The 25,107-nt window shown below is 39.3% G+C and overlaps 1 protein-coding gene across 1 annotated transcript; it reads right to left on the minus strand.

Annotated features, from left to right (window-relative positions):
* Positions 1 to 1,720: 1,720 nt before the first annotated feature.
* Positions 1,721 to 24,489, minus strand: LOC109060270 (transforming growth factor beta-3 proprotein-like). The gene is made up of 7 exons (XM_042774517.1): positions 23,806 to 24,489; positions 16,953 to 17,116; positions 10,716 to 10,845; positions 9,457 to 9,564; positions 5,370 to 5,538; positions 3,989 to 4,142; positions 1,721 to 2,581 (listed from the first exon to the last, which is right to left on the minus strand). Exons 1-7 carry the CDS (start codon positions 24,149 to 24,151, stop codon positions 2,423 to 2,425), a joined length of 1,230 nt encoding a protein of 409 aa, XP_042630451.1. The 5' UTR covers positions 24,152 to 24,489; the 3' UTR covers positions 1,721 to 2,422.
* Positions 24,490 to 25,107: the final 618 nt, after the last annotated feature.

Here is a 25,107-nt window from a genome sequence, read left to right on the forward strand (position 1 = left end):
CAATTCTCACTATTAATGTGTTGCTTATTAGCATGCCTATTACTAGTATATTGTCTGTTTATTAGTATTTCTAAAGCACATACTAATGCCTTATTCTGCATGAGCGTATTTTAAATCCATTAATCTCTACCCCATACCTAAACTTAACTTAACCACCTTACTAACTATTAATAAGCAGCAAGCAAGAGTTTATTGAAGCAAAAGTAAGTAATAGTTAGTTAACAGTGTGACCAAAAATCATGCAGTGAAAAGTGGTGATGGTTGATTATTTGCATGACTAAAAAGTGTCAAACATGGCAAAAAGTATCATTTTTATTTCGTAGATTGAAAACACATTTGAAATGATGCAAAGTGGCATTAGAAAAGCTGTTCTGAAACATCTTCCCTTAAAACACTATTGGTTTGAAGGGTTTAACTCAAAATAAACCCGCTGGAATTTATCATGGTGCATGTGAAGATAATCGTCAATTCTTTTAGTGTTTTATCATTTAGTTTCCAGCTCTCACGTGTGTGTGTGTGTGTGTGTGTGTGTGTTCACAGGTCTGTCAGTGTACAGTAAACTCTTCCACACTCAGGGCTCCAGGAACAGATGAATGAGGCCAAAGGTCAGCTGCTCTCTGGGATCGCTTTACATACAGAGATTGAGAGATCCACGTCCTCCTCTAAACCTGCTCAAAACACAGATGCCTCGTGACGGTCAATTTGGAGTTTTCTGATAATCAGTGTTTCCCTCCTAACTGGCCTCATGTGTGTCTTTTCTGAGTGTGTGTGATTGTACGTGAAAGCCTTCGCTTTGATTGGATCTGTTCCACAGTGTCTCATATGCATGCGCAGTTGTCCAGGCTTCATTTCCCCCCCCCCCCACATCTGATGCCATGTGAAGGTTGCGTGGACTGACGGCTCACAACAGCTGCGACACGAGCACATGGAGCGAAACTCACAGCAACAGACGAGAGCGCCCATCACACTTATCCATGTACAGCAGATTTAAACTCCTGAGCAAAGAGCTTTCAGCACCGCTTGCTAATGATCACTAGCAGTTCTGTTCAAGCGCATTATTCAGGTGTGAGGAACACTCTAGAAGCAGCTCCAGAATCCACACCTGTGATGAGTTTCTGTATTTTTTGTCTTGGGCAACTAAAGACTATTTTTGACCAATGTCCTGGCAATACTTGATGCACCGTGATCAACTCTGCTGTGCTGAAGGGATGACATTGAGTTTTCAGTTTGATTTTAGTTTAACGCTTCACTTTTGAGTACCTGGCCAAAAAATGAATGAATGACAGGGCCTCCTTCATGCAACAGGAACAGAACACTCTTGCATTGAATTTAATGTAATCTTGATGTAGCAACAATTTGCATGAATTTATTTAGCGTGTCATGGATGAGGCCAGTTATGCAAGATCGACTTAATGCATTTAATCTCAGGATTTACTGTTTTAATGTTTTAGTTTGTATGGTATTTCTATTGCATTTTCTCTCCTCAATTTACTTGGATGATGTTATGCATGACCAGATGTGAGTCACGAAACTTGATTGACCTTTAAAAACTTGACAAATTATTTGCGCGTTTATGCTACAGTACCTGTTTAGCATTTGGTTGTATGTAGCTACTTTTTGTGATCACTTCTGTTTTATGAAAAAAATAAAATAAAATCAGCATTGTGTTCACTCTTTATAATATTCGAGATGATGTGTTTTCTGTGAAACTCATGACAAGTTCTTTTCGTCCAAGACTGTTTAATTAAAAAAAAAAGTGTTTTCAGGAGTAATAGCAGTAAAAACATTAGCAGTTTGTGTTGTATCCAAACGTCAGCTTCATTGAAGAACTATACAAATCCCTAAAGTGACAGAGGTAAACATTAGTCAAAAGATTTCTTTCCAGCATGTTTGTATTAACATTAACACCGTCACGTTAGACAGACCGTGTCGATTACTGCGGTACACACTACAAAGTTCGGTCTGGGAAATGCCGTGCTCAGATGAGTTATGTTAGAACATCGTTATACAAAAACACAAGGATTGGCGATCGTGGGCCGGCTGCTGCTCTCGTGTCGATCCAGCACGCGTGTCGTCTCTGAGCGATCGTCCTCAGTGAAGCCGCTTCTCTAGATGTTTACGAAGGTCAGAGTTCACAAATGCCCATGAGGTTTGCAGGTAAAGAGCTGACCAAAAATTACACATTACAAGTGGACAAGTCTCGTCAAACGTCAAACTAGAATCCGAGGGATCGTGGGGCAGCGTAGTCGTCTTGGAAGGCCACTTTCTAGTGCTTAGAGAAGCCTCTGGCTCCCGGGTTGGATGTGGGTGAGAAGGATGTACAGAGGTATTCATTCAGAGTCCAGTTCCTGGCACGCACCCTTCCTGCTGCCCCTCGAGCGCTGGAACCCGCGTCGGGCTCAGGGCCGGGGTCTCGGGCCCCTCAGCTGCACTTGCAGGATTTGACGATCATGTTGGAGAGCTGCTCCACTTTAGGCGTTCGGCCCACGTAGTAGAGGATGGTGAGCGGCTCCAGGTCTTGAGGAACGCAGCAGGGGGAAGCGGACGCCTCGGGGTTCAGCATGTTGTACAGGCTCAGCAGCTGCAGGGAAACCAGAAGATACATTGCGAGGTTTATTTCTACAGCACAGATTGATTTAAAGCAGCTTCACAGTCATAAACAGGACAACACCTCTTAATAGTTCAGTGTAAAAGTGTTCATACGTAATGAAACATTCAATTAAAGCAGCCCATCACTGAGCTCAATATAGACCAGATTTTGTTCTCACCTCATGCCATCAAATCATTTATAATCAAATTAATAATTTGCTCATACTCACTTCCAAACCTTTATGTCTTTCTTTAATGGAACACAAAAGATTGATGCATTTAGTGATTTTGTTGTTTCAGTTCTTACGGAATGTTTTGCTAAGTCAGTTTGGATAATTGGGTGACTGAACACTTTCAAGCTTTCATGTGCATCGCTACAAAAGATATTCAGCACGATGTCCATGCCTCCATTTTCAATACAATGAGCAGGAATAGAGACAGACCGTGTCAAGAATCTGAAAAGCACCGTATGGTTTCTTCTTCTTCTGAAGACTTCTCAAGTCCTATGATGACGCTTGTGAGGAACAGACTGAAATTTCAAGTCTAAATGGACCAGGGACACAATGATAATGGTATGTTATTGAATGTAGCTTAAAGATAGCTGTGGTCAGATGTGAGTTGCACAAAAAACAATGACATCTGTGACCATGGAGCACAAAACCAGTCATAATGGTCTTTTTTTTTTTTTTTTTTTAATTGAGATGTATACATCATCTGAAAGCTGAATAAATAAGTTTTTTGTTAGGATAGGACAATATTTGTCTGAGATACAACTATTTGAAAATCTAGAATCTGAGGGTGCAAAAAATATTGAAAATCATCTTTAAAGTTGTCCAAATGAAGTTCTTAGCAATGCATATTACTAATCAAAAATTAAGTTTTGATATATTTACAGTAGGACATTTGCTAAATATCTTCATGGAACTTGATTTTTACTTGATATCCTAATGATTTTTGGCATAAAAGAAAAATCAATAATTCTCCCTCATCTGGCTATTGCTACAAATATACCCCAGAGGCTTAAGACTGGTTTTGTGCTCCAGGGTCACATTTGGCATCATTGACCTCTCGTCTGATGTGACATGTCTTGAAGCACCAAATTTGTATTTATGCAAACACAATTGAATCTGCAAATGCAGTGGAAGATTTTCAATGAATGACTGTTTCTCACACAAATCACACATCATGTGACTTCAGAAGGGTTTAGTCTTGGGTCTTGACTACACCTTGACTTCCATGGTGCATCTTTGGACATTTCTTTCCATTTCATTCATTGCTTTGAAAAGAGCAGCTTGGACATTTGTCAAACAGTCTTCTTTTTTCCACAAAAGAAAGTAATTCAGTCGGGTTAAACCGGCATTAGGGTAAGTAAATGATGACATTTGAAGAAAACTCTCACCGAGCTGTGCGTGGTGTCAGCGCTGCGGAGGTATGGACACGGCCCCGAGCAGAAGTTGGCGTGATACCCTTTGGGTTCGTGGATCCACCTCCAGCCCAGATCCTGCCGGAAGTCAATGTACAGCGGCCGAACGCAGCAGTTCTCCTCGTAGTTCCTGAAAGCAGAAGAAAGCAGTCACTTCATCCACCTGTCCGTTCACATCCTCTTGCTCTTTGGCTCCTGCATTCATTCAGAGATGTTTCCATGCACTTTTCACTTGGATCTTTCGGAGACTTCTATTTCGGTTCTGTATGGGCTTATAAACATGTCAGGCAGTCTTTTGAGGCTCAGAAATTCCACTGTGAGGTGTGTCATTTTTTCCCTCCTGGATCTGACCCAGGTGTGGAGTGCTAACAGAGAGCCACACACTAAGGAGCCAGTGCACTACATAGCATACTGGGACAAATCTAAACTTGCAAGCTCTCGCAGAGCCTCCCGTGCCAATTAAAAAGTGAATTCTTACAAGGAAAATCTCTCCAGACACGAGGTGCGCTGCTGCTTACTGCAACATGAAGCAGGGATGTGAATTTGGATTTTGCATTTTGCAATTCAGCTTGCATTCCTGCCTACAGAATAACATTTACAGTACGTTTATGCATTTGGCAGGTGCTTGTATACGAAGTGGCTTGCATTGCACTCGAGGTACTGTATTAGAGTTCATGCATTCCCTGGGAATTGACTCAATGACCGGAGCTCCAGATTTGCAAAATTTCAAATTTCAGATTCAAAATTGTTTGATTTTTTTCACATTGTATTATATTGGATTTTTGCAGGCTGACCCATAAGTTTGCATTAACTTGGTTCCCTCCACAAAACCCCAAGAGGATTCTTCCACTGGTTTTCACCTTTCAAGAATATGAATATTTTAATTTTGAAGCCTCAATCCCGCCAGAAGTGAAAAGCTAAACATAGGCTATAAACGAACTAGTTCATGATCACATGATTTAAGCTTCAGTCTTTATTTGAAAACTATTTCTCTAAAAGTTTGAGTTAGAATGGTTTGCAAGAGTGCGATTATACACATAATGAGGCTGTGAAAGCGACTAGAGATTAGATGAGCATCCCACAATAGTTCCATTTAGACGCTTGCATAAAAGCTTTCAAAATATCTTGGGAGACTGTCTCGAGGTTGTGTTCACTGCAGACCTTACTACATTTAACCCAAAACCCATTAAAAAACTATAGACTTCAGGACAGTAGAACCAGACGTGCTAAAACCCAAACTGGTTTCTGGTTTGGCCTACAAAAACACATCATCCCTGCAGACCTCTATACTGTGTGATGATGCCTTCAAATGGTTTCAAACAGCTTATTATTATTAGTAAGTTGTAGAAACACTCACGAGAAGCAGTAGTTGGTGTCCAGCGCGCGTTTGCGTCGTCTAGAGGTGGGCAGCACGTCCAGCCGGTGTGGCGGCAGCATCATCAGGATCAGATGAGGGAGAAGCTGCTCCTTCTGCTTCTTTAGTCGACCCAAATCCCAGCGGTTCTCCTCGTACTCGCTCTCCATCCCTGAGGACGCAGCAGAAGCACAGTCAGTCTAAAACTGACACACAGGCTCACATTAGAAACCTTAAAGCCTCAGGGTGAAAATGGTCACCTAATTATTATTCCTATTACAATCTAATGTTCATCGGAGTGTTTGGAAAGACTTTTACATCCAGTTCAGTTCTGTTCAACTCCAATGTGACAGCTAGCAGATGAGGAATGCAAAACTACCTTTTTTGTTTAAGAAAACAAACAATAAGTTTACTATGATATCATGGCATCATTTGTGTAGCAGCACAGTTTACAGGTTTTAGTTTTTTTTTTTTTCAGTTACATTCAATTTAATGACTTGTATCAAATAAAAGTTCAGATTTACTGACTATGACCCAGTCATGAAGGTCTACGAGTGTCTTCTTTGTGATTTCACCGCAGGTTGTTCTCTACCAGGCATGTTTTCTTGTTGCATAACTTCTATAAAATGCTTTGCATGTTGGTTACGTCACACTGACTTTTGATATTTGGACCAAAGTTTGTTACTTTTTTGTCTGTTTAAGCTACAGAAGACTTTTAATGAGACTTTTCAATCTCAGGACAATCTGAAACTGAATTTTAATGTCCGTTTGAATGAAATGCATTTTTATTTCTGCAGAATGCATAGTTATAAGCAGATTGGCCGGGCCGCAAAAAGAGACATGTTACTGAAACAAAATATTCTCTAATAAATAAATGAGGCGGCATCGTTTACTTTAAAGCACTCAAGCACAAGAGTTCACAGAGAGCGTCTGATGTGTATTGCACACACAAAACAGCAAGAGCTTTCTCAAAACAAAACCAATCTTTACACAATTTCTCAGAGTCAGTCTGCTCAGGTTTCTAGTTGTGATACAGCAAGCTTTTCTGAGAAACAACTAGTCACTGGAATTGACAAACTTCCCACAACCATACGGTCTGCCCTGCCTGAAAAGTTAATAACAGATGGAAAATTTGACGTCTACACACGTTTTCCACTTGTGTTGTCAGTACAGCTGTTTTCTGAGATTTCTGCAGCATTAGTTTACCACTTTGTTATGTGCTATTATTGCAGTATCGTCGGTTTCAGATAAAAGCACCCCAAAGCAAGAACTGCATTATGTATCAGAACTGTCTCGCTGCAAAGTGGACCAGAGCTCGCGCTGACGTCAGGATTCAGCTTCAGCAGCACTTATTACTGTTGAGAAGTGGACGAGCGTTCCTGAAGCCCGGCACAGACAGCAGCTCCAGCTCTCCGTCTCCTCGAGCATCTGCGTATTCAATCTGTTTGTGATAGCAAAAGCAGCTCGGGTCCCAGGAGAGGCGTTGCCAATAGATACGGACACCCCTCTTTCATTGAGGGCCAAGAGTCTGAGTGCCCGCAGTGGCGGTGCATTCCAGCCAGCGCGCTCCCAAAACCCCAGACACCCGCGAGGCCCCCAGAACTAAGTGAGATTCCATACGGCAGCACATTCCCATGATCACAGCGTCTGACCGCTGCTGGACGGAGCACTGAGGCCTTTATCTCAGCAAACCTCGTGTGCGATGAAGGTGCAATGAGACGAGCTGACAGCACATCACAAGAGCTTATGGAAGAAACCTGAGAAACTGAGCAGTCATCATATTGTCCACTGTAAAAAGATTACTGGAGTGCATTTTACAAGAAAATACTATGTCAGTCTGTCTTCTTCAAAAGAAAACATGTAATTCAATATGTTACTTGCCATTTCTATGGAATTATTTGTTTACAATTTCCTGGTGAAAACTAAGAATCACTACTGCGCAGACTCTGGCTCCAAACGATCCAAAACTACACACAACCGCAAACCAAACGATTCACTACTGCACAGACCCAAATGAATCACTACTGAGCAGACTCTGGCTCCAAATGATTCACTACTGCACAGTGCAGACTCGGGCTGCAAGAGCTCCAAATGAATCACTACTGAGCAGACTCTGGTTCCAAATGAAAGACTCGGGATGACTCTGGTTCCAGAATGCAGACTCTGGCTGCAAACTAGCACAACCAAACGATTCACTACTACACAGACTCGGGATCCAAACGAATCACTACTGCGCAGACTTGGCCCCAAACGAATCACTACTGAGCAGACTCTGGTTCCAAATGCTACTGATTGAGCTCACTGATTCACTGCACAGTGCAGACTCGGGCTGCAAGAGCTCCAAATGAATCACTACTGAGCAGACTCTGGTTCCAAATGAATCACTACTGAGCAGACTCTGGTTCCAAATGAATCACTACTGCGCAGACTCTGGCTCCAAATGTGAAACTACTGCGCAGACTCTGGCTCCAAATGATTCTCCACTATTCACTGCACACAGTGCAGACTCGGGCTGCAAGAGCTCCAAACGATTCTACTGTGCAGATGCACAGACCCAAATTACAAACTACTCACTACACTATCCCCCAAAACAAAGACTCAAGTTCCAAATGATTCACTACTTGAATCACTACTATTCAAGCTTGGGCTCCAAATGATTCACTACTATGCACTCTGGCTCCAAACGAATCACTGTTGCAGACTCAAGTTCCAAACACTGATTCACTATGTGCACTCTACTGCTACAAACGAGACTCGGGCTCCAAATGAATCACTACTGCGCATGCAGACTCGGGCTCCAAATGAATCACTACTGCGCTGCAGACTCTGGCTCCAAAAAATGAATCACTACTGTGGAGACAGACACTACGAGACTCCTCCAAATGAATCACTACTGAGCAGACTCGGGATCCAAATGAATCACTACACAACACACTCGTGCAAAACCCAACCCCAAAAGCTCCAAACGAATCACTACTGCACAGACTCGGGATCCAAACGATTCACTACTGCACAGACTCTGGCTCCAAACAATTCACTTGTGCAGACTCGAGCTCCAAACGATTCACCACTGCGCAGACTTGGGCTCCAAACGATTCACTACTGCACAGACTCTGGCTCCAAACAATTCACTACTGCACAGACTTGGGATCCTAACGAATCACTACTGCGCTGTGCAGACTCGGGCTCCAAATGAAGTAATTTTCGCAAGATGAAAGCTTTCGGCTTCACGTATCTATAATCTATAATACTACTATCTGGCTCCAAACGATTCACTACTGCGCAGGGCTCCAAACAAAGATGCAGACTTGGCTCCAAACAATCACTTTTTTTACAAATCTATACCATAGACTGGGATAATAACAAATCACTAACAGAAGGTTCTGCATGATCTTCTTGTCCTAAACATTCTCAGGGTCTCAATCAGACTCAAATTTGTCTAAAATTTACCAAAACTTATTTTCTTGTCCTAAACATTCTCAGGGTCTCAATCAGACTCAAATTTGTCTAAAATTGATGCCATCGTTAATATTTACAGGTGAGGCTTCACTGAAACAGGAACTAAACAGGGGTCCATTTCCCAAAAGTTCTGTAATTACAAACAGAGTTCAATGGAACTTGTGTCCATAGTTAGCTAGCAATGCTTTTGGGAAACGCACCCAAGGTTGTTTGAGACAGACTGGGAAGAGAGGTACTGCAATAATGTAAAATATGTGGAATATAATGCGTTTTTGGAACAATCAAGCATGCAAATCTATGCTAGTAACCCCCAAAAACCAGCTCAAGTCTTTGTAAAAGAGCATAAAAGAACCCCTTTAATATGGTCATAAAAAAAAAACTGTAGACACCATCAAACATCATTTAGAAACTGAGTCTTGTCTGAATAGGGCTAACACAAATACAGTACAAGTGTGACTAAGAACTACACTCCATAATCATAATACCTTAAATATTCTTCAGAATCATAAAAACCTATGATACATGTTTTTTTGTTGTTGTAGTAATGCCAAAAAGCAGAAGGATTAGAAATGATCCCATCACTGCATGTTGATTTCTGAACACTTGAACAGCACTGTTTTTCTTCACTCACCTTTGAATCTGACCTCCAACACCTCATTGACGTTCTCAACGATGTCTCCGTTGGGACTGAAAGTGTGGCACGGGCAGTGAACGCTGACCTCCAGGCCGAGGTTGGTCTCTGAGCAGTGGAACAATACACAGTTTGGGATACATTTTCTCTACAAACATCTCATTCCAGATTCTGTGTGTGTTTGGGTATTCACAGCCTTGCCTTCACAGCATCTTTTGAGCAGCTGCTACTCACGGTATTTTAGCCCACATTAGACTGCTTCTGCATTATTAAACACTGTTCAAGTAACGGCACACTGTGAGATTTTGGCTCATCATCAGCAGCTAGAACTGTGCAGTTCACAATCGCAGGCCAATTCTGAAAGGTTTCTGACATTTATTTAACGTGGGTTTTCAATCTGTCATAATTTTCTGAGAAATGCAAACTCATCTTTGGTGATTCATTGCAATCATTTCCCAGTTATTGACAGTGATTCCTACATACAGTATATTGAATCTTTAGTGACTCTAGTGATTGAGTTCAATAATAAGAGTTTAAAATGAGTATTCCTCTTATATCTGACAGCACAGTAGCAAATACAGTGGAGTTGTTCTGTCAGTGTTTTGGTGCAGTTTATCATATTACAGCACATGAAGCAGTCACTGTGCGGTCAGAATCACTCATCACAACATTTTTTTTTTTTCACATTTGTACTTGCTCTGCCAATATTCTCACTAATTATAGCGACAGCTGTAAATTCATACACACACTTTTGCTGGAAAGCCACAGCATACAGCGAAAAAACACTTGATTTGTTTATAATTTTAATGGATGATTCCACAGAAACATCAGAAGCTTGTACAGTGTATGCCATTCACTTATTAGTCCTTGATTACTTAACCCTCAATGTAAAAAAAAAAAAAAAAAAGATTTTTGGAGTAAGTTTTTACAAGTACTATTTCAGTCTTTCAACTTTTTGGGTAACTATTTGTAAAATGTACTCATTTCTAAGTAGAAACTATAAATCCCACACCAAGGTTTTTTTTTTTTTTTTTTTTCTTTTTTTTTTAGTGCCTCTGACATATTTACATAAATGCCAACAACAATCTAAAGTACCTGATGCAAACCATAATGTGTTGTTTACATGACATAAAAACACATCTTTCTACCTGATCAATGAATGCAACACAGTCATATACTGTATTAGTTCGCATATCAACAGGGCAGACCTCTTTATCTTCATGCAATGATGTAATAGCGTTTGGTAAAGGTTAACTTACCTCTATACATGAGCCACTCCCGTATGGTCTCAGTGACGTCAAAGGAAACCCACTCCGGCGTTCCTTTAGTCAGAACGTTCTTGCCGCCGATGTAACGCTGCTTAGCGATGTGCTCATCTGGACGAAGAATCTACCAAAACACACACCGCATGTTAGTTTAAAAGTGACATTATATGCCATCAGCATTAGTAAACAGAGCTTAAAAGATCATAACAGGTTTGATGAACACTCAAACAGTAAGTCCCGCCCCAAACTCAAGTGATTGGTTGAGTCAGAAGTTGACATGTCAGGTCGCTCAAACAAACAGACTGTACTTTCAAATCTTGGCGGAACGATCGTATTTACAAGTTGTACACACATGAACGCCACCATAAAATGGTATTTATAAGTGTGGAACTCAGTATTTTCTTTAAGCCCAGAATTTAATTTAAATGATTTTTTGTTTTCATTTACATTAAAGCTAAGCTGCATGTAAAAAACAGTATTGTACAATAACTATAGAATATAGAATGATTCAGTTTACAGCATGAAACACATCCGATGCATTCTTTATCTATCATTTTGTAGACGTAGCATTGAAAAATCTTTTTGAATTTCATATTGAAGAGATACATCGCCATCTCGCTCTGACCAAAGTGCTTTGAACGCACCTGAACTCATAATTTCAACCTCCCAACTCAATGCGAAATTTCCAAAAGGATTTGAATGCACCAATTTCTGAAAGCGTCTTACAGTCAGACTGTTTCACTCTTCAGGAGTCTCGGGCTCAGACGTCAAGCCCACAGACTGATGCATACCGCACACAAAATTAGAAACACTTCAGGAGTTTTGAAGTCGTCATCGGATTGGTTGAACAAAAATGCTGTGACGTCCAGGAGTTCTACACAGACTGTTGTTGTGGGGACATTTCCACGCCCCTGAACATGATTGGTTGCTTTACCTGTCAGTCATATGACCTCTTCGGCGGTCCTTGGCCATTCAAAGTGGCCATGGTTCCCAGACCTTCTACCATCAGTCTGAAGACTAACTCTTTACTGATTTTGAACATTAAACTGAGATACGAGCAAAGTATTTTAACATGGAAAATAATGACACACGTGATCTTGAGGAGAACACAAACTCTCTCCTGCACACGTACAGACAGACAGAGATTAATCCAGACACCGGAGCTGCCCGAGGCCAAACGTGTCTGCTCTCTCACTCATGGAAAAACTGAGTCGTGGAGTCTGATAGCCCATAATACAGCACGTCAGCGCCTGCGAACCAACGGCCCGAGCTCAGTCAACACACGCTGAGCACTTCACTGCGTTCACGCCTCTGATTGACAGCTACACTTGAATGCAGGTGAAGATTCTTGTTCAGAACCAGTTGCATTATTTTTTTAAATACTGGAACTGAATATTTTCCATGATGTTGACAGTTCTTGAACTGAACTCTGGCAGACATCAGCTCTGTTCCTCTCTGTCTACATAGACAGAAACTCATAAGGGAGCAGTGGAGAAAGTATTTGTAGCACAATACTTTCTAAATCACACAAATAACTTTGTAGTGATACTTTTCAATAATGAATTAATTACAAGGCGCTCTAAAAATGCTTGATTCTGATTGGTCAGACGCGCCATTAGTGCCATTTTTATTTTTGACAGGAATGAAAGTGAGGCTGTGAGGGATTGAAGTATGGATTGTTCTATTGTTTAACAACATAGCAATTGTTCTGACAAAATAAAACTTTAAGTAAACCAAAACGCCATAAAACAGTTTTGTAAGTTGTGAGTTGTGAAAATTATGTGATATACAACAACTAGATACTCTAGATCGAAACAGGTCTATCCCTTTAAATCTGTGTTAAATTCAGTTTGGTGTCTAACCTAACTATAATGACGCTCATCTGGGAATCAGAAGCCACGGCGCTACAATCTTGCATCCCTCTTATAGGCTAATTATTGATTAGAAATTGAAATTTGAGGGCTTAAATATTAATAACAATGTAATATTGTAGTGTTCATCCTCTCAGTATAAGATATAGAGATATATAAAATAAGATTATAAGATAATAAACAGGTTTTATATGTTTCAGAATATTTTAAAACAGCGTCATCTCAAATCAATATTTCATGTCCCCATAATTATTTATGAGGTGAAAAGATGTGTAATAAGTAGTATGACTGTGCCTTATCCCAAAGGCTTGTTTGAACTTGTTTGTTCATCTTGGCTAAAAGCCGCTTTCTAAGAACTGTTTTCTTCAGAGAAGCTTTGCAATTAGTGAGCTAATGAAAAATTACTCAATATATCAATATTTTGCGTCCAATTATTTACTTGTGTGGCAAGCAGCCGTGTAATATGCAGTATAGACCTCTTCATGGTTTATTTTGCTATAACAACCATCCGGATGTACAATATCCCTTACTTATAATTGACATTTCTCTCCCTTTGGATATATATTTTTTGCTAATCTCTTCACAGTGTATTCTGGGATTGCCTTCTCCATGATGAATACTGTACACTACGCACTGTTTACTCCAGTGTAGGTCTAGTGTATGGATTTTGTGTTCAATATTCCACACTTATTATTATTATTATTATTATTATTATTTCAGCTAAATAAGTGCATCATCCAGGTATTTAAAGTGCACTTCTTGTTGGAGTCTTCAGAGTGAATACACTCCTTGCACTATTTATACAACAAAATGACACAAAACAGTGCATAAATTGGGATGCAGCTAATGTTTCCTGTGCTGCACCACTACTGAACCTACAGCATGAGAAATGATGTTTGAGTTTGCAGTCTGAATCAAATATGCACAAAAAAAAAAAAGATAATATCCTCACATGATGTGTGATTCACAAATGAGTGACTCATATGGTTGTTTTTAATAAATCAGTCAAAAACACTCCTCCGTCTCAAATGCATGAGCTATGGGTTTGATCAGTTTAATAACTGACTGAATCACTGACTGAAGTCATTACTGTTGTCATGTCCAACTCAAAATCAACCAAGAGCTGAGTGCCTCCAGGCACTCAAACCAGTGTCATCTCCGAGCTCAAAGAATCATTAATGTGATTGTTAAGAAAGCAGATTCATTGATCCTTAACCACTTCTGATCCTTTGCTGTGAAATCAGACCACAGGCGATAAGCATAACATTTTTATTTTTAACGAAATTAATATACTGTATTTTGTTTTAATAATATTTAGTCTTTAATACGTTGTATTTCATGGTATTAAATAATATTCACCTCTGAATTATGCATAATTTACTTCTAAAGAAAATAACATATAAGAAAAATATTTCATATTTTTTTAAATTAATAGCGTTTAAGTTATATAAAGAAGGATATTTTATATATTTTTAATATTTTCAGACATGATTCATTTTAATAGATTTTTCATTTGATTCAGTGGATCAATGAATCATTCATAAAGACAGTCACTTACTTCATTCATGAATGAATCAGACATTCTGAACGAATCAACTGAATCAATGACTCACTTATTACGACTTGCTGCCACTTACTGGCAGTTTCAGTGTCACCAAAGTATCATTTCATGTTGTTTCCATCATATTTATATATTCAGAATTTAATATGTAAAACATTGCATTAATGCATTAATGTCAGGTGTGTTAAACAGTCAAATAAATACATATAAATGCCACTTCAGATGCAGCCTTCTGCAGTCTAAACGAGTCTAAACTAACTGATTTCATTTGATTGGTAACACCTTGGTGTATCGTATTGACTTAATGGTTTAAATTTAAATTCTAAATAAAACAAATATTAATGGAGAAAAATATACAAGAAAATGTACTTAAAAATGTCATGTTTAATTCAATGTGATACTTGCCATTTCTCTGTAACCGTTTTTAAAATGTACTCTTTTTTTTTACCCCAGTGTACATTTAATAAGGCTAGAGGAAACTGCCCTTATACAGGTAAAAGATGCCCTAGGAAATCAATTTAAGGAGGCAAGTATTGTCCCGTAATTATAAAGTTATTGATCAGAAGGTGCTCCTAAGATTTTCACAGTGATTACAAATTTGTTAACTGTGCAAGCATAGAGGAAACCAGAGTCATTTCATTTCTTACAAAGGCATCTCATCTATCGTCTTCACTACAAGTTCAGTAGAAAATCCGAAGACCCTTGAAAGCAGCTGTAAGAATGCGGCCCCTCGCTGTCTGACGCTTCAGTCTGCCAGATAAAATCAGCATCCGCCGCGGCTCCGGAGCACGGAGGTCCCACCACTGCTTGGCCCATGAAAAGCAGGCTGGGATAAGTAGGTTCTGGAGCGCTGCGAGGAGCTAATCTAACATCCTGTGAGACCGCGGCTGGGGGCGGAGGTCCGTGGAGAGTAGTTGAGCGGCCCACGCCAAAGTGTGGGGGCGAAACACTCACTTCACGCCCCGCCTGACCCCGGCGCTCTCTCCTGCGGGGCAAAGCAGCTTATTTCAGGAGGCCTGAGACCGACGGCTCCTTTACAGGAAATGCTGGAACCCGATCAGGGCTCTCAGGATCCCACAGGAGATTCAGGGGGAAACAGAGAAATTCCCTACTGTAAATACAACATCTATAGAATATATACTTGTGGAATGAATCTGTTATATAATGAGTGGCAGGGTTTTATATTGCGGTTAGAGGCATCGGCATGTGAAAGTAAAGCTCTGAGTTTCTCAGAATGCTTCTTTTGTTCGCTTGCAATTGTGCAAATGTTCTTCTGTATAATCCATCAGCACCTGGAATACAGATCAGGCCTGGAAAAGACTGAGTTCAGTACTGTGCCATCATCTGTGTTTGTTCTGTGTGTGGAAACTCTAGTATCTGAGGCTGAAATGTGAAGGATGTGTTGTAATTATGAACTAGTTATGTGCTAAATAATGTGCCGATAATCAAACCAAGTACTATAGAAAACAACTGATCACTTTAACTGATTTATAAAAAGTTATTAAGATTTGGTTAATTGTTAAAAATATTTTTTGAACAAAGTCTCTTTATATTATTTTATTTATGCATTAAAAAATAAACAATATATAATATAAATAATAAAATAAAATGTAAAGAATATTAATATATAGAATAATATGTTTTGTATAATACAATGCAGCATTTACTAAATATCTGCTCAATGCTGAATGACTCTTCTACACTTCATTATATGATTGGCTTACAAGTGATCTTGTTGAGAATTGCTTTTTTTTCAGTGAAATACAGAAATTGAGTCTCTTCCAACATCTCTTCATCTAAAGATCCTTTATTTGTATGAGTGCATCTACTCCTGTGTTGAGTCAAGCGCTGTACCTCCCATCATTCGAAGACGTACACAACCTCAGGCTTTGTGTGAGTTTATGAAATAGTTTTAGCTTTATAATGCTTGCAGCTACCAGTAAGACTGTCACACTCTCAGCTCAGTTGCACATACTGTTCATGGACATCCATTCCACAGAGCTCTGCAGATTTTCCCTTTAAAATTAGTAGAGAAAACGTCCAGAAATCCCACCTGGGCCTGATCATAAATCCTCTAAATCTTCTTGGAAAAATAAAGTCTTAACCCTATAAAGCCTACTGTATCATATTTGAAGGCCTCTAAATGATCAACAACATGATCAAACTCTGCTGTTAAACCTGTTTCACACTCAGTCTGCTCCATGTCTTCTGTCTCTGATTGATAGTTTAGAGTTTTTTATCCAGTCAAAGCTCTTTTAGTGTAATTGCTTCAGCTGCTGCTTCTGGTGTCAGATCTCGAGTGATTTTGATCAAGTAAAGGTCAGAATAACTGCAGTAATATCTCCAGATGAACTCTTACTGGACTTTACTTGATTCTCCATCAATCATGTTTTAGAGTCTCAAATCTGATCATCAGGATCTTTTGAGGAGCGTTTGTTTCCAGAAGCTTTACTTTCACTGTTCCTCAGCGGAGGAATGATCTTCACAAGCCTCCAGAACTCTCACATCTCTCTGAGGAGCCTTTATTTCTTCATCTCTCAATCACTGCATTATATGTTCGGATCATTTACATCTCATCTTACTGAGACACATTACTGGAGATATAGAGCACAGACTGATATTTAGATCATGTCAGCATCTGCTCTACTGTTATAAAGATCATCACAAGCAGCAGAATTTCATCATATTAATATATCATCATCTGCACTTTCCCTCCATATTCTCTCATATTTCTGACCATCATTTCATAAGTCAGGTGATATAGGGTTAAAGTGAAGAGTGTAAGCAGCTGTGTGGCACCTGGTAGAGCTCGATGCGCTGCTCGTTTCTCTTGGCGCTGGAGTTCGGCACACGCAGCGCACGAAACTCTGCCCGGAACAGGTTGGTGGCGTTCTTCTCCATGCTGGAGACGTTGAAGCGGAAAACTTTTGATGTTATTCCTTTGGGGCAGTAGGGAAGGTCATCTGTAATGAGAGAGGTCAGAGGTCAGTTACTGTCAGAGAACGGTCATCGGTTTCCTCTGATCACTCATTCAGGCAAACCTCTCACCCATCTGTTTATACTTTGTGGCACAAGAGTCAGAAGTTCAGAAATGCGGAAATAAAAGCCAAATGTGTAAAGCACTGAATTACAGAACAGGTGCAACATCAGATTACACGAGTAAATGTCATATCATATTTCATTTCACATTAACTGCTCAGAAGCATATGGCCACTTCAACACCGTAAATCATTTTGGAGATTAAAGATTATTAAGTATTATCGCAGTATGTTTCACAAGAAAATACCATTTCAGTCTTTCTACTTCAAAATGTCATGTTTATTTCAGTGTGTTACTTGCTGTTTCTTTCTAACAATTTCAAAAATGAGCTAGAAAAAAAATTAAACGTTTGTCATTATTTACTCCCCTCATATTTAGTCTAAGTCTACAAGTCTGAATATCATTCATTATATAATAATTCCAGCAAATAGAAAATCACAGCAAGTGACATTTATTGTAAAGAAAGATGCACAAACACACATTTCAATGTTCACACACACACAGTCCGTGACACACATTTCAATGCTGATTTCTTGACACACACACACACACACACACAGTCCGTGTTGTTTTATTACTCTTCTCTGTTATCTGATGAACTACTGCTGCCATGTTCAGTAGAAGACAGTAGTGTCTTTCAGCTGTTTTGACTGTGAAGTGTAGTTTGCCGTTAAACGCACCAATCAAAAAGTGGGCATCATTCACAAACAACAGCTTAAAACATTCTCATGGAAACAGAGGTGTAAAACACACTCATCTGTTCTGTGCCTCGTTCTAATGTTAATGAATCTAGATTATTACAAACACACAAACGAGTTCTCTAGGTCAGTAGCATAAAATACATACAAACACTACTAAATCCATCTCTATTTAATGTGTTTCCGCACAAACACTTGCACAGCAAACCCTACACTGTCTGAAGACTCTTCAGCTCATCAAGGCTGCATTTATTTGATGAAAAATACATTAAATGCAGTAAAAATTTTGAAATATTATTATAATTTAAAACAGCTGTTTTCTGTGTGAATCTCTGTTGAACTGTAATGTATTTCTGTGATGTGCAGCTGTATTTTCAGCATCATTACTCCAGTCTTCAGTGTCACATGATCTTCAGAAATCATTCTAATATGATGATCTGCTGCTCAAGAAACATTTCTGATTATTATCAATGTTGAAAACAGTTGTGCTGCACAGTATTTTTTTTGTGGAAATTGTGATACATTTTATTTTTCAGGATTCACAGATGAATAGAAAGTTCAAAAGAACAGCATTTATTTGAAATAGAAATCATTTTTAACATTATAAATGTCTTTACCGTCACTTTTGATTAATTTAATGTGCCCTTGCTCAATGAAAGTGTGAGCACTGTTTTTTTGGTAACTATATACATAAAATTTAATGTCACTTTTATTTCATGTTTGTACGGTCAGTGGGAATCTTTGCTTATGTACTTTAAGTTGATTTGAAATTTTATCCAAACTTCAAATGATTTTAAGCATGAACATTTTGTGAATCATAATTTCGCATACAGGTTTCATGCACAAACATGTACCCTACAGCAATTCCCGCAGTGCTTACCTTCTAAATTCTTCCAGTTGACTAAACCTTTTTATTTAACCAACTTTAATTTTAGCATTTTATTTAACACTTCTAAAAAGCTCTTAACTGTAAAGCGCTTCTTCTGCTTTGAGTCTGTGCTCACTGATGACAGACCACAATCCATTAGCGATCCACTAAATTCCTGACTGGCTGGCTGGCGAGTCAGATGTGGAATATTTATGTAATATGAAATGATTATGCCAGATCTGGCCAGACGCGCTGCACATACTGTACCTCATGCAAACCGCACACTTATGCAAGCCTCCTTCTTGATTTTGATGCACAAAATGCAAACATGTACAAAGTCACACCATCTTTCCATGTGGTGCACAAAATGCACCAAAATCAAAAAAGAACGCAGTGCAAAAGAGCAGGGAATGAGCAGGCGAACGGAAAGATGGTGTGACTTTGTGCATTTGTGGTTAACAACAGGTATGTCTTTGGAGAATGCAGTGGCTGTAAACCAAAACAAGGCAGATCCGATCGTCTCTCCGTAAGCTTCTCACACCGCTCTCCTTCTTTAAAAGCCGCACTTTGAGATTTGAAGTTCTAATCAACTCTTCGGTCTCCTTCGAGATGATCTCATTTTTCCTACTGCTGTGTTTTAGGTGGATTTCACATTATGGCTGATTTTCGCCAGGGCTCCAGTGCGTAGCTCATTTGTTCCATGAATGGAAGTGCAGGGATTGTTGCTATAAATGAAGTCGAATACAAAGATTAGTTTGCAGTGATCAGATACGGGTCACACGGCCAGAGAGTGACGTCACTGCGATCGCACGTTTGCCCAGACACCTCCAGGGTTTACAAACTGGAAAGAAAGATTGCTGAGAATGCTTTCATCAGCAATACTAGCTAGTTATTACAAACCAGTGATATTTTAGTATTGGGGTAGCAGTTTACACTAATATTCTGTTTGCTAATATTAATTAACTGCATAGTAAACGAACTAAGAATGAAAAATACTTCATTGATCTCAGTTAATTACAGCATTTACTAATACATTATTAAAATCAAAAGTTATATTTGTTAATATTGTTTAAAGGACCTGAGCTAACTTGAACTAACAGTTGTTTTTTGATTAACTAACACTAAATACTGCTTATTTTCATTTAATATTAATTAAAGCATTAGTTAACGTTAACGAAATTGATCTTATTTTAAAGCGCTACCAGTATTATTAAAATTTTTGTTATAGTTTTATTCCTATTGTAAATTAAATGTTATTTTTATACTTTCAGATTTAATTTTAATTTGAGTAATGTTTAAAAAATGATTTTGTTATGTGCTTTTGTCATTTCTATTAGTTTTTGATTATTTTAAACACAGTTTGTTGTTTTATTTCCAGTTAGAAATTTTAGTGCTTCAATTTTAAGTAAAAGCAACTGAAATTGTTTTTTTGTTGTTGTTGTCGTTTTTGTTTTAATCTAATATTTGTATTTTATTTGAACTTTCTTTCAATAAACAATAATGTTTTAATTGCAATACAATTAAATAATCTCGGCCTCTTGTAGACCTTATTGGTTACTTATAGACAATTATAAACTTCAATAGTTTTAATCGTTTGTATTTTTCTTATTAAATTACTTTCATAATTTCTAAGTGTTGAAATTCACTTTATCATGATTTTTACATTTTATTATTTATTTATTTATTTAAAGGAGGTATTGGTTTTTATGATGTTTAGTTTTATACAAAAGTATATTTTTGTCTTTATCATTAAACCAAACTTTTAAGAACAGAACTTTCAATAAAAACTAAAATTAGAACCAAATTAAACATTTTTATACCACAGAGAATAACAAAACCAAAATCCAAAAGAGATGAATAAACAACCAGATTTCTCTCAAAAATAATGCAATCAGGTTCATCCACAATACTACAAAAAGAGCACAGTGGACAGTTATGAGGGAAAATGTTTTGAAATAAAGTCTGAAAGAGTTGCCAATGCTTAAAATTGTGATGACTGTGTTTTTTCTTTTGACTTCCGGTGATTGTACTTAGGTTTCATAAAAGGTGTGTTCATTTGTGAAGATTATCTTGATGGACAAAATGTGTAAGAATCAAACTTTTGTTAGTAACGGAGCATATTTCCTGCAATAATCCAAAATGCAATGGAAAAATCCTATTGTGTTTTTGTGGAGGGAACCAGAGTGATGCGAACTGTTGGGTTGGTCTACAGAAATACATCACTGTAGCGCTCTAAGATAGTTTGAGGATCAGAAAGTTAACTACTTGTATTAGCAACTCCAAAGTTTATCAAAAATGTTTTCTCCAATTACTGAGAAATGTCAATATCATCACACCTCCTTACAATATACCAAACTTAACGAAAAAGTTGATATCTAATACTGGAAGAATAGTATAAAAAACAACAACAACCATTAAAGTCCAGCTATTAGTGCAGGACTGTAAGGGTTAAATCATTTCCAACCACCAAAGATACAGCCATCACAGCAGATAACAGCGGACTGAACGCAAATCAAAGCAACTTGTAAAGGCCGATCAAGACACACTATCTTTGAAGAACATCGTGTGTTTTCTTTCAGGTCCTGTGCTGTCTTTTTTCGGCTTCCAAATGGCAAGTCCGAAGTGAAATGATGTCATGCAGTAAGTATTTTGAGTGCATTTATCAAGCGCTGTATAATAGGCTGTGACCCACGCTAAGTGACTGTTTGACTCCTGCGGTCGGTTATTTGAAGTGTCTTTAAGCGAACGTGGAATCCCTCAAATAAACGACACGACGGCTGAAAGGCCGCAGACTGCGAGATGAGATAATGTGCAAACTGCTGCTGACTCCAGCGCTCACGTGACTGCGAAATAAGAGATGAAGTGAAGGAAAAACTCTCTCTCTGTGTGTGTGTGTTAGTTAGTGTGTTTTGGCCTGCAAATACGATCTCTGTTTTGCTTGGAAATTACATCACCTTCTTACTATTAAACATATCAGAAGGGCCGCTTTCTGCAGCTCTGATCCACGTCCATCGCTCTCTGGCAGCCGCGGCCGTGATTTCCAAAAGCCAGGAGACTGCCACCATCTGCTAACTGGGCGTTCAACAAAGAACATTTTCTGGAAAGTTGACTGTGACGATGGCAGGGTTTTCAAGTGCCAATCAGTCGACGGCTGGAACGCAGGTGCGCGGCTTTATCTCGCTCTGCTCCGGGTTAATGGATAAACAGGTCTGGAATGGCAAAAATGCTTTCCAATGATGTCACGCAATCGTTTTTGGATGCAAATACGCCCAGAGTTGATAAGAAAGCGTAACCTGTTGATGCACTCAGAGCCAGTGCTGGGACGCTTGGAAAAGCACGATGCGTAAATGATTCCACACGCCACGAGCTTCCAAAACGCAGCGCATGAAAAAGCCATTCCTTAAGCTGATGTAAATGGAACATGAATATACATTACTCTATCCCCGCCTCATTCTCCCATACTGCGCTTGCTGAAACTGAAAGCTGCTTGATGGAAAGAAAAGGGATCTTGTTGCCAGGCCGCAAATGTGTGTCTTCCCACTGGAGTGCTAAAATTCTTTTGTGAAGGCTCCAGTGGGACTCTATTTAAAAATAACACACTGAGAACTTGCATAGTGGCGTGGGTTGATAATCAATTAATACGAAGCACTTAAAATATACATGATGCAATCACCTGCTGCCATCATAAAGAAAGGCGTGCATGCATAAGCATTCAAAATTCTTCCTTTCCAAGAAAACAAGTTGCCTCCTTGACTTGCACTCACACTCACAAGCTCATGCCATTTTTTGTCCAATCAGATGCTCCCTAGAATGAGAAAGTCCCTCCTCCTAATACCACCTGCCATCAATTACCAACAGCAAGCAGCCAATCACAGTTCACAGCTGTGACGTGATCAGCAAATTAAAAAATATGTTCCACTTAAACTTAAGATAAAAAATAAAAAGATATTTCAGACCATTCAGAATCCTCTGGAGAAACTCTTTCAAGCCAGCTGTTCTCTGAGGAACGTTCCAAATGGAACTCAGAAGTTCCTGCGAGGAACATTGGTTAGTGTTCCAAACTTAAAGGTTCTTTATTGGCGTTGATGGTTCCATAACATCCATGGAATCTTTCCATTCCATTAAAGGTTCTTTATAGTGGAAAAATGTTGAGAAAAATCAGTCTAAGAAAAAAAAAAAAAAAAAAAAAAAAAAAAAATCAAAAAAATTAAGAAGGTTTTTTTGGGGTGGGGAACCCAGAATGGTTCTTCTATGGCATCACTGCAAAACAATAAAATAACAAATAAAATAAAAAGAACCCTTCTGAAGCCTTTCTTTTTAAGAGTGTAACAAAACCACAAGGGAAGATCTTGAAATATATATATAGAAGTTAATTTAATTTTCCCTCTAACTGGACCGTCTGGTTCTGATCTCACTAAAACCCATCAGTTCTCCAGAATCTCTCGTCTTACCTTTGAACAGCTTCACCGTGCAATCAAGCTGTCTAGTGCTAAACTAGGAAGACATTCACACAACGGACTGTGTCCTCAAATAATCTGGGGCCCGTCTGGACTTGGACAGGGCCCAGAGACACATGGAAAATTGGTGGGGATCGTTTTGCACTGACCCTCCGATGAACGAACAGACCAGACAAACCATGCAAATGGTTTTCAGATGTCGAGTCGTTCCCTTCATTATCAGGACCGATTAAAACCCGTTTAGTGAATCTCCTCGTGTGAACAGCGCAACGTGAGTCAGAGCTGCGCTATCATCACCTGCCTGCAACACTTCAGAAGAACTTTCACAAACACAATGACATTATATAACAGCATTCAAGTTTTATTGAGATAAACAAGTGCTCAGAAATTCTTTAAACTGCATTGTTTATATTGCACCCTGCTCTCTAGATACTGGTATCAGCAATGGCCATTAGAGAACCAGACCAGTTTTTTGTATTTGCATTTATATGAACGACTGATCTATTGGTTATTTTAAAGCGTTACTATAAATGCACGTCTATGGAAAGCCCCGTCTCCGGTGTGAGACCTCCTCCTCGCAGTGGACTTACTGTTTTCAGGGGAGCCCTGGATCATGTTGAATTTGTGTATCTCTTTAGCGTAGTATTCGGTCTCGGTGTTGTCCTGGCCGCAGCTCTGGTGTCTGTCTCGCCCTAACTCCTCCAGCAGTTCCCTAGTGCTGTTATAGAGGGCCAGCACTTGATAGGGCACCTGACTAGGGCCCAGGATCTGCGGCGGGCTGGTCAGCCGCAGCTTGCTGAGGATCTGACCCCGGATGGCCTCCACCCTCTTCTTCTTGATGTGGTCGATGTCCACCGTGGTGCAGGTTGACAGAGAGAAACTCATGGTCACACTGTTCAAGAGAAGGAAAAACAGCAGTCCTCTGCCCAAATGCATGGTTTGTTCTGTACACTTGTCACGCTAGTAAACAGTTCCAGTTCAGTTGAATAGGTTTAGAAGGATAATGAGACTAATTCCAGGTTGTCCTCTCTATAGGCTGGAGTTCAAGTGCTGAGCCTGTTTTCTCCATGAGATTCCATGCTGCAACTTTATTCCATAGAAGCACTGCACAGTAATCCCATAACATCCTTAAACATCCATCACTGGCGCTTTACAAGGAACCAGACTTTCAGAGTAGCGTTCCCTAGCCGCATTTCCCCCTAAACCGAGCGCAGTGAAGGACTCCTGAAGCCTCTCGTGTCAGATGCTCGCGCTGGAGTGCCAGGCTTATTTCGCTCCCGCTGCGCTTTTATAGTCCGGAGCCGGAGTGACGTGTGCGGTGGGCGGAGCTCTCCGCCGCTCTCCCATTCATGCAGTCGCTTTATATAATAGCTAACGCATAGAAAATGTAATTGCATATTACGTAACCCAAAGCAATGGAAACGAATTGAATATTTTAGAAATGACTGTGCGATCCTAATTACCTAAACGCCAAATGTCCTTCTCTGGCTCGCGCTGAGCGCTGGGTTTGTAAAGTTTGTGCGCCTCCTGCTGGATGCGTAACTGATTTAAAAACACCTTACATCTTCATCAGCAGTGAGTTCATAATAATCACGTCTGTGGCGTTTCTAGAGAAATGCAAAACTTGTCACTCGTGATTATTTTCATGCAATTAGCACGGTTCCAGAATCTTTTCCTTTCTTTATTCTGAGCACTGTCACCATCAGTTTAGTTTGTTTTAATGTAACTGAGCGAGGATCTGGGGATTTCATTCAGATTTCACTGTCCATGACATATTTCAGTTTGCATGAAGTCACTGATGTCAAGTGTACAACATTTCTATATATGGCAAGATCCAAGTGTCTTAAATCAGCATGCACAGGCAATGTCCTAAACAATATAAGAGCTCGGAT

Source organism: Cyprinus carpio, chromosome A17, assembly GCF_018340385.1.
Source record: "Cyprinus carpio isolate SPL01 chromosome A17, ASM1834038v1, whole genome shotgun sequence".
NCBI classification, from domain to species: Eukaryota; Metazoa; Chordata; class Actinopteri; order Cypriniformes; family Cyprinidae; genus Cyprinus; species Cyprinus carpio.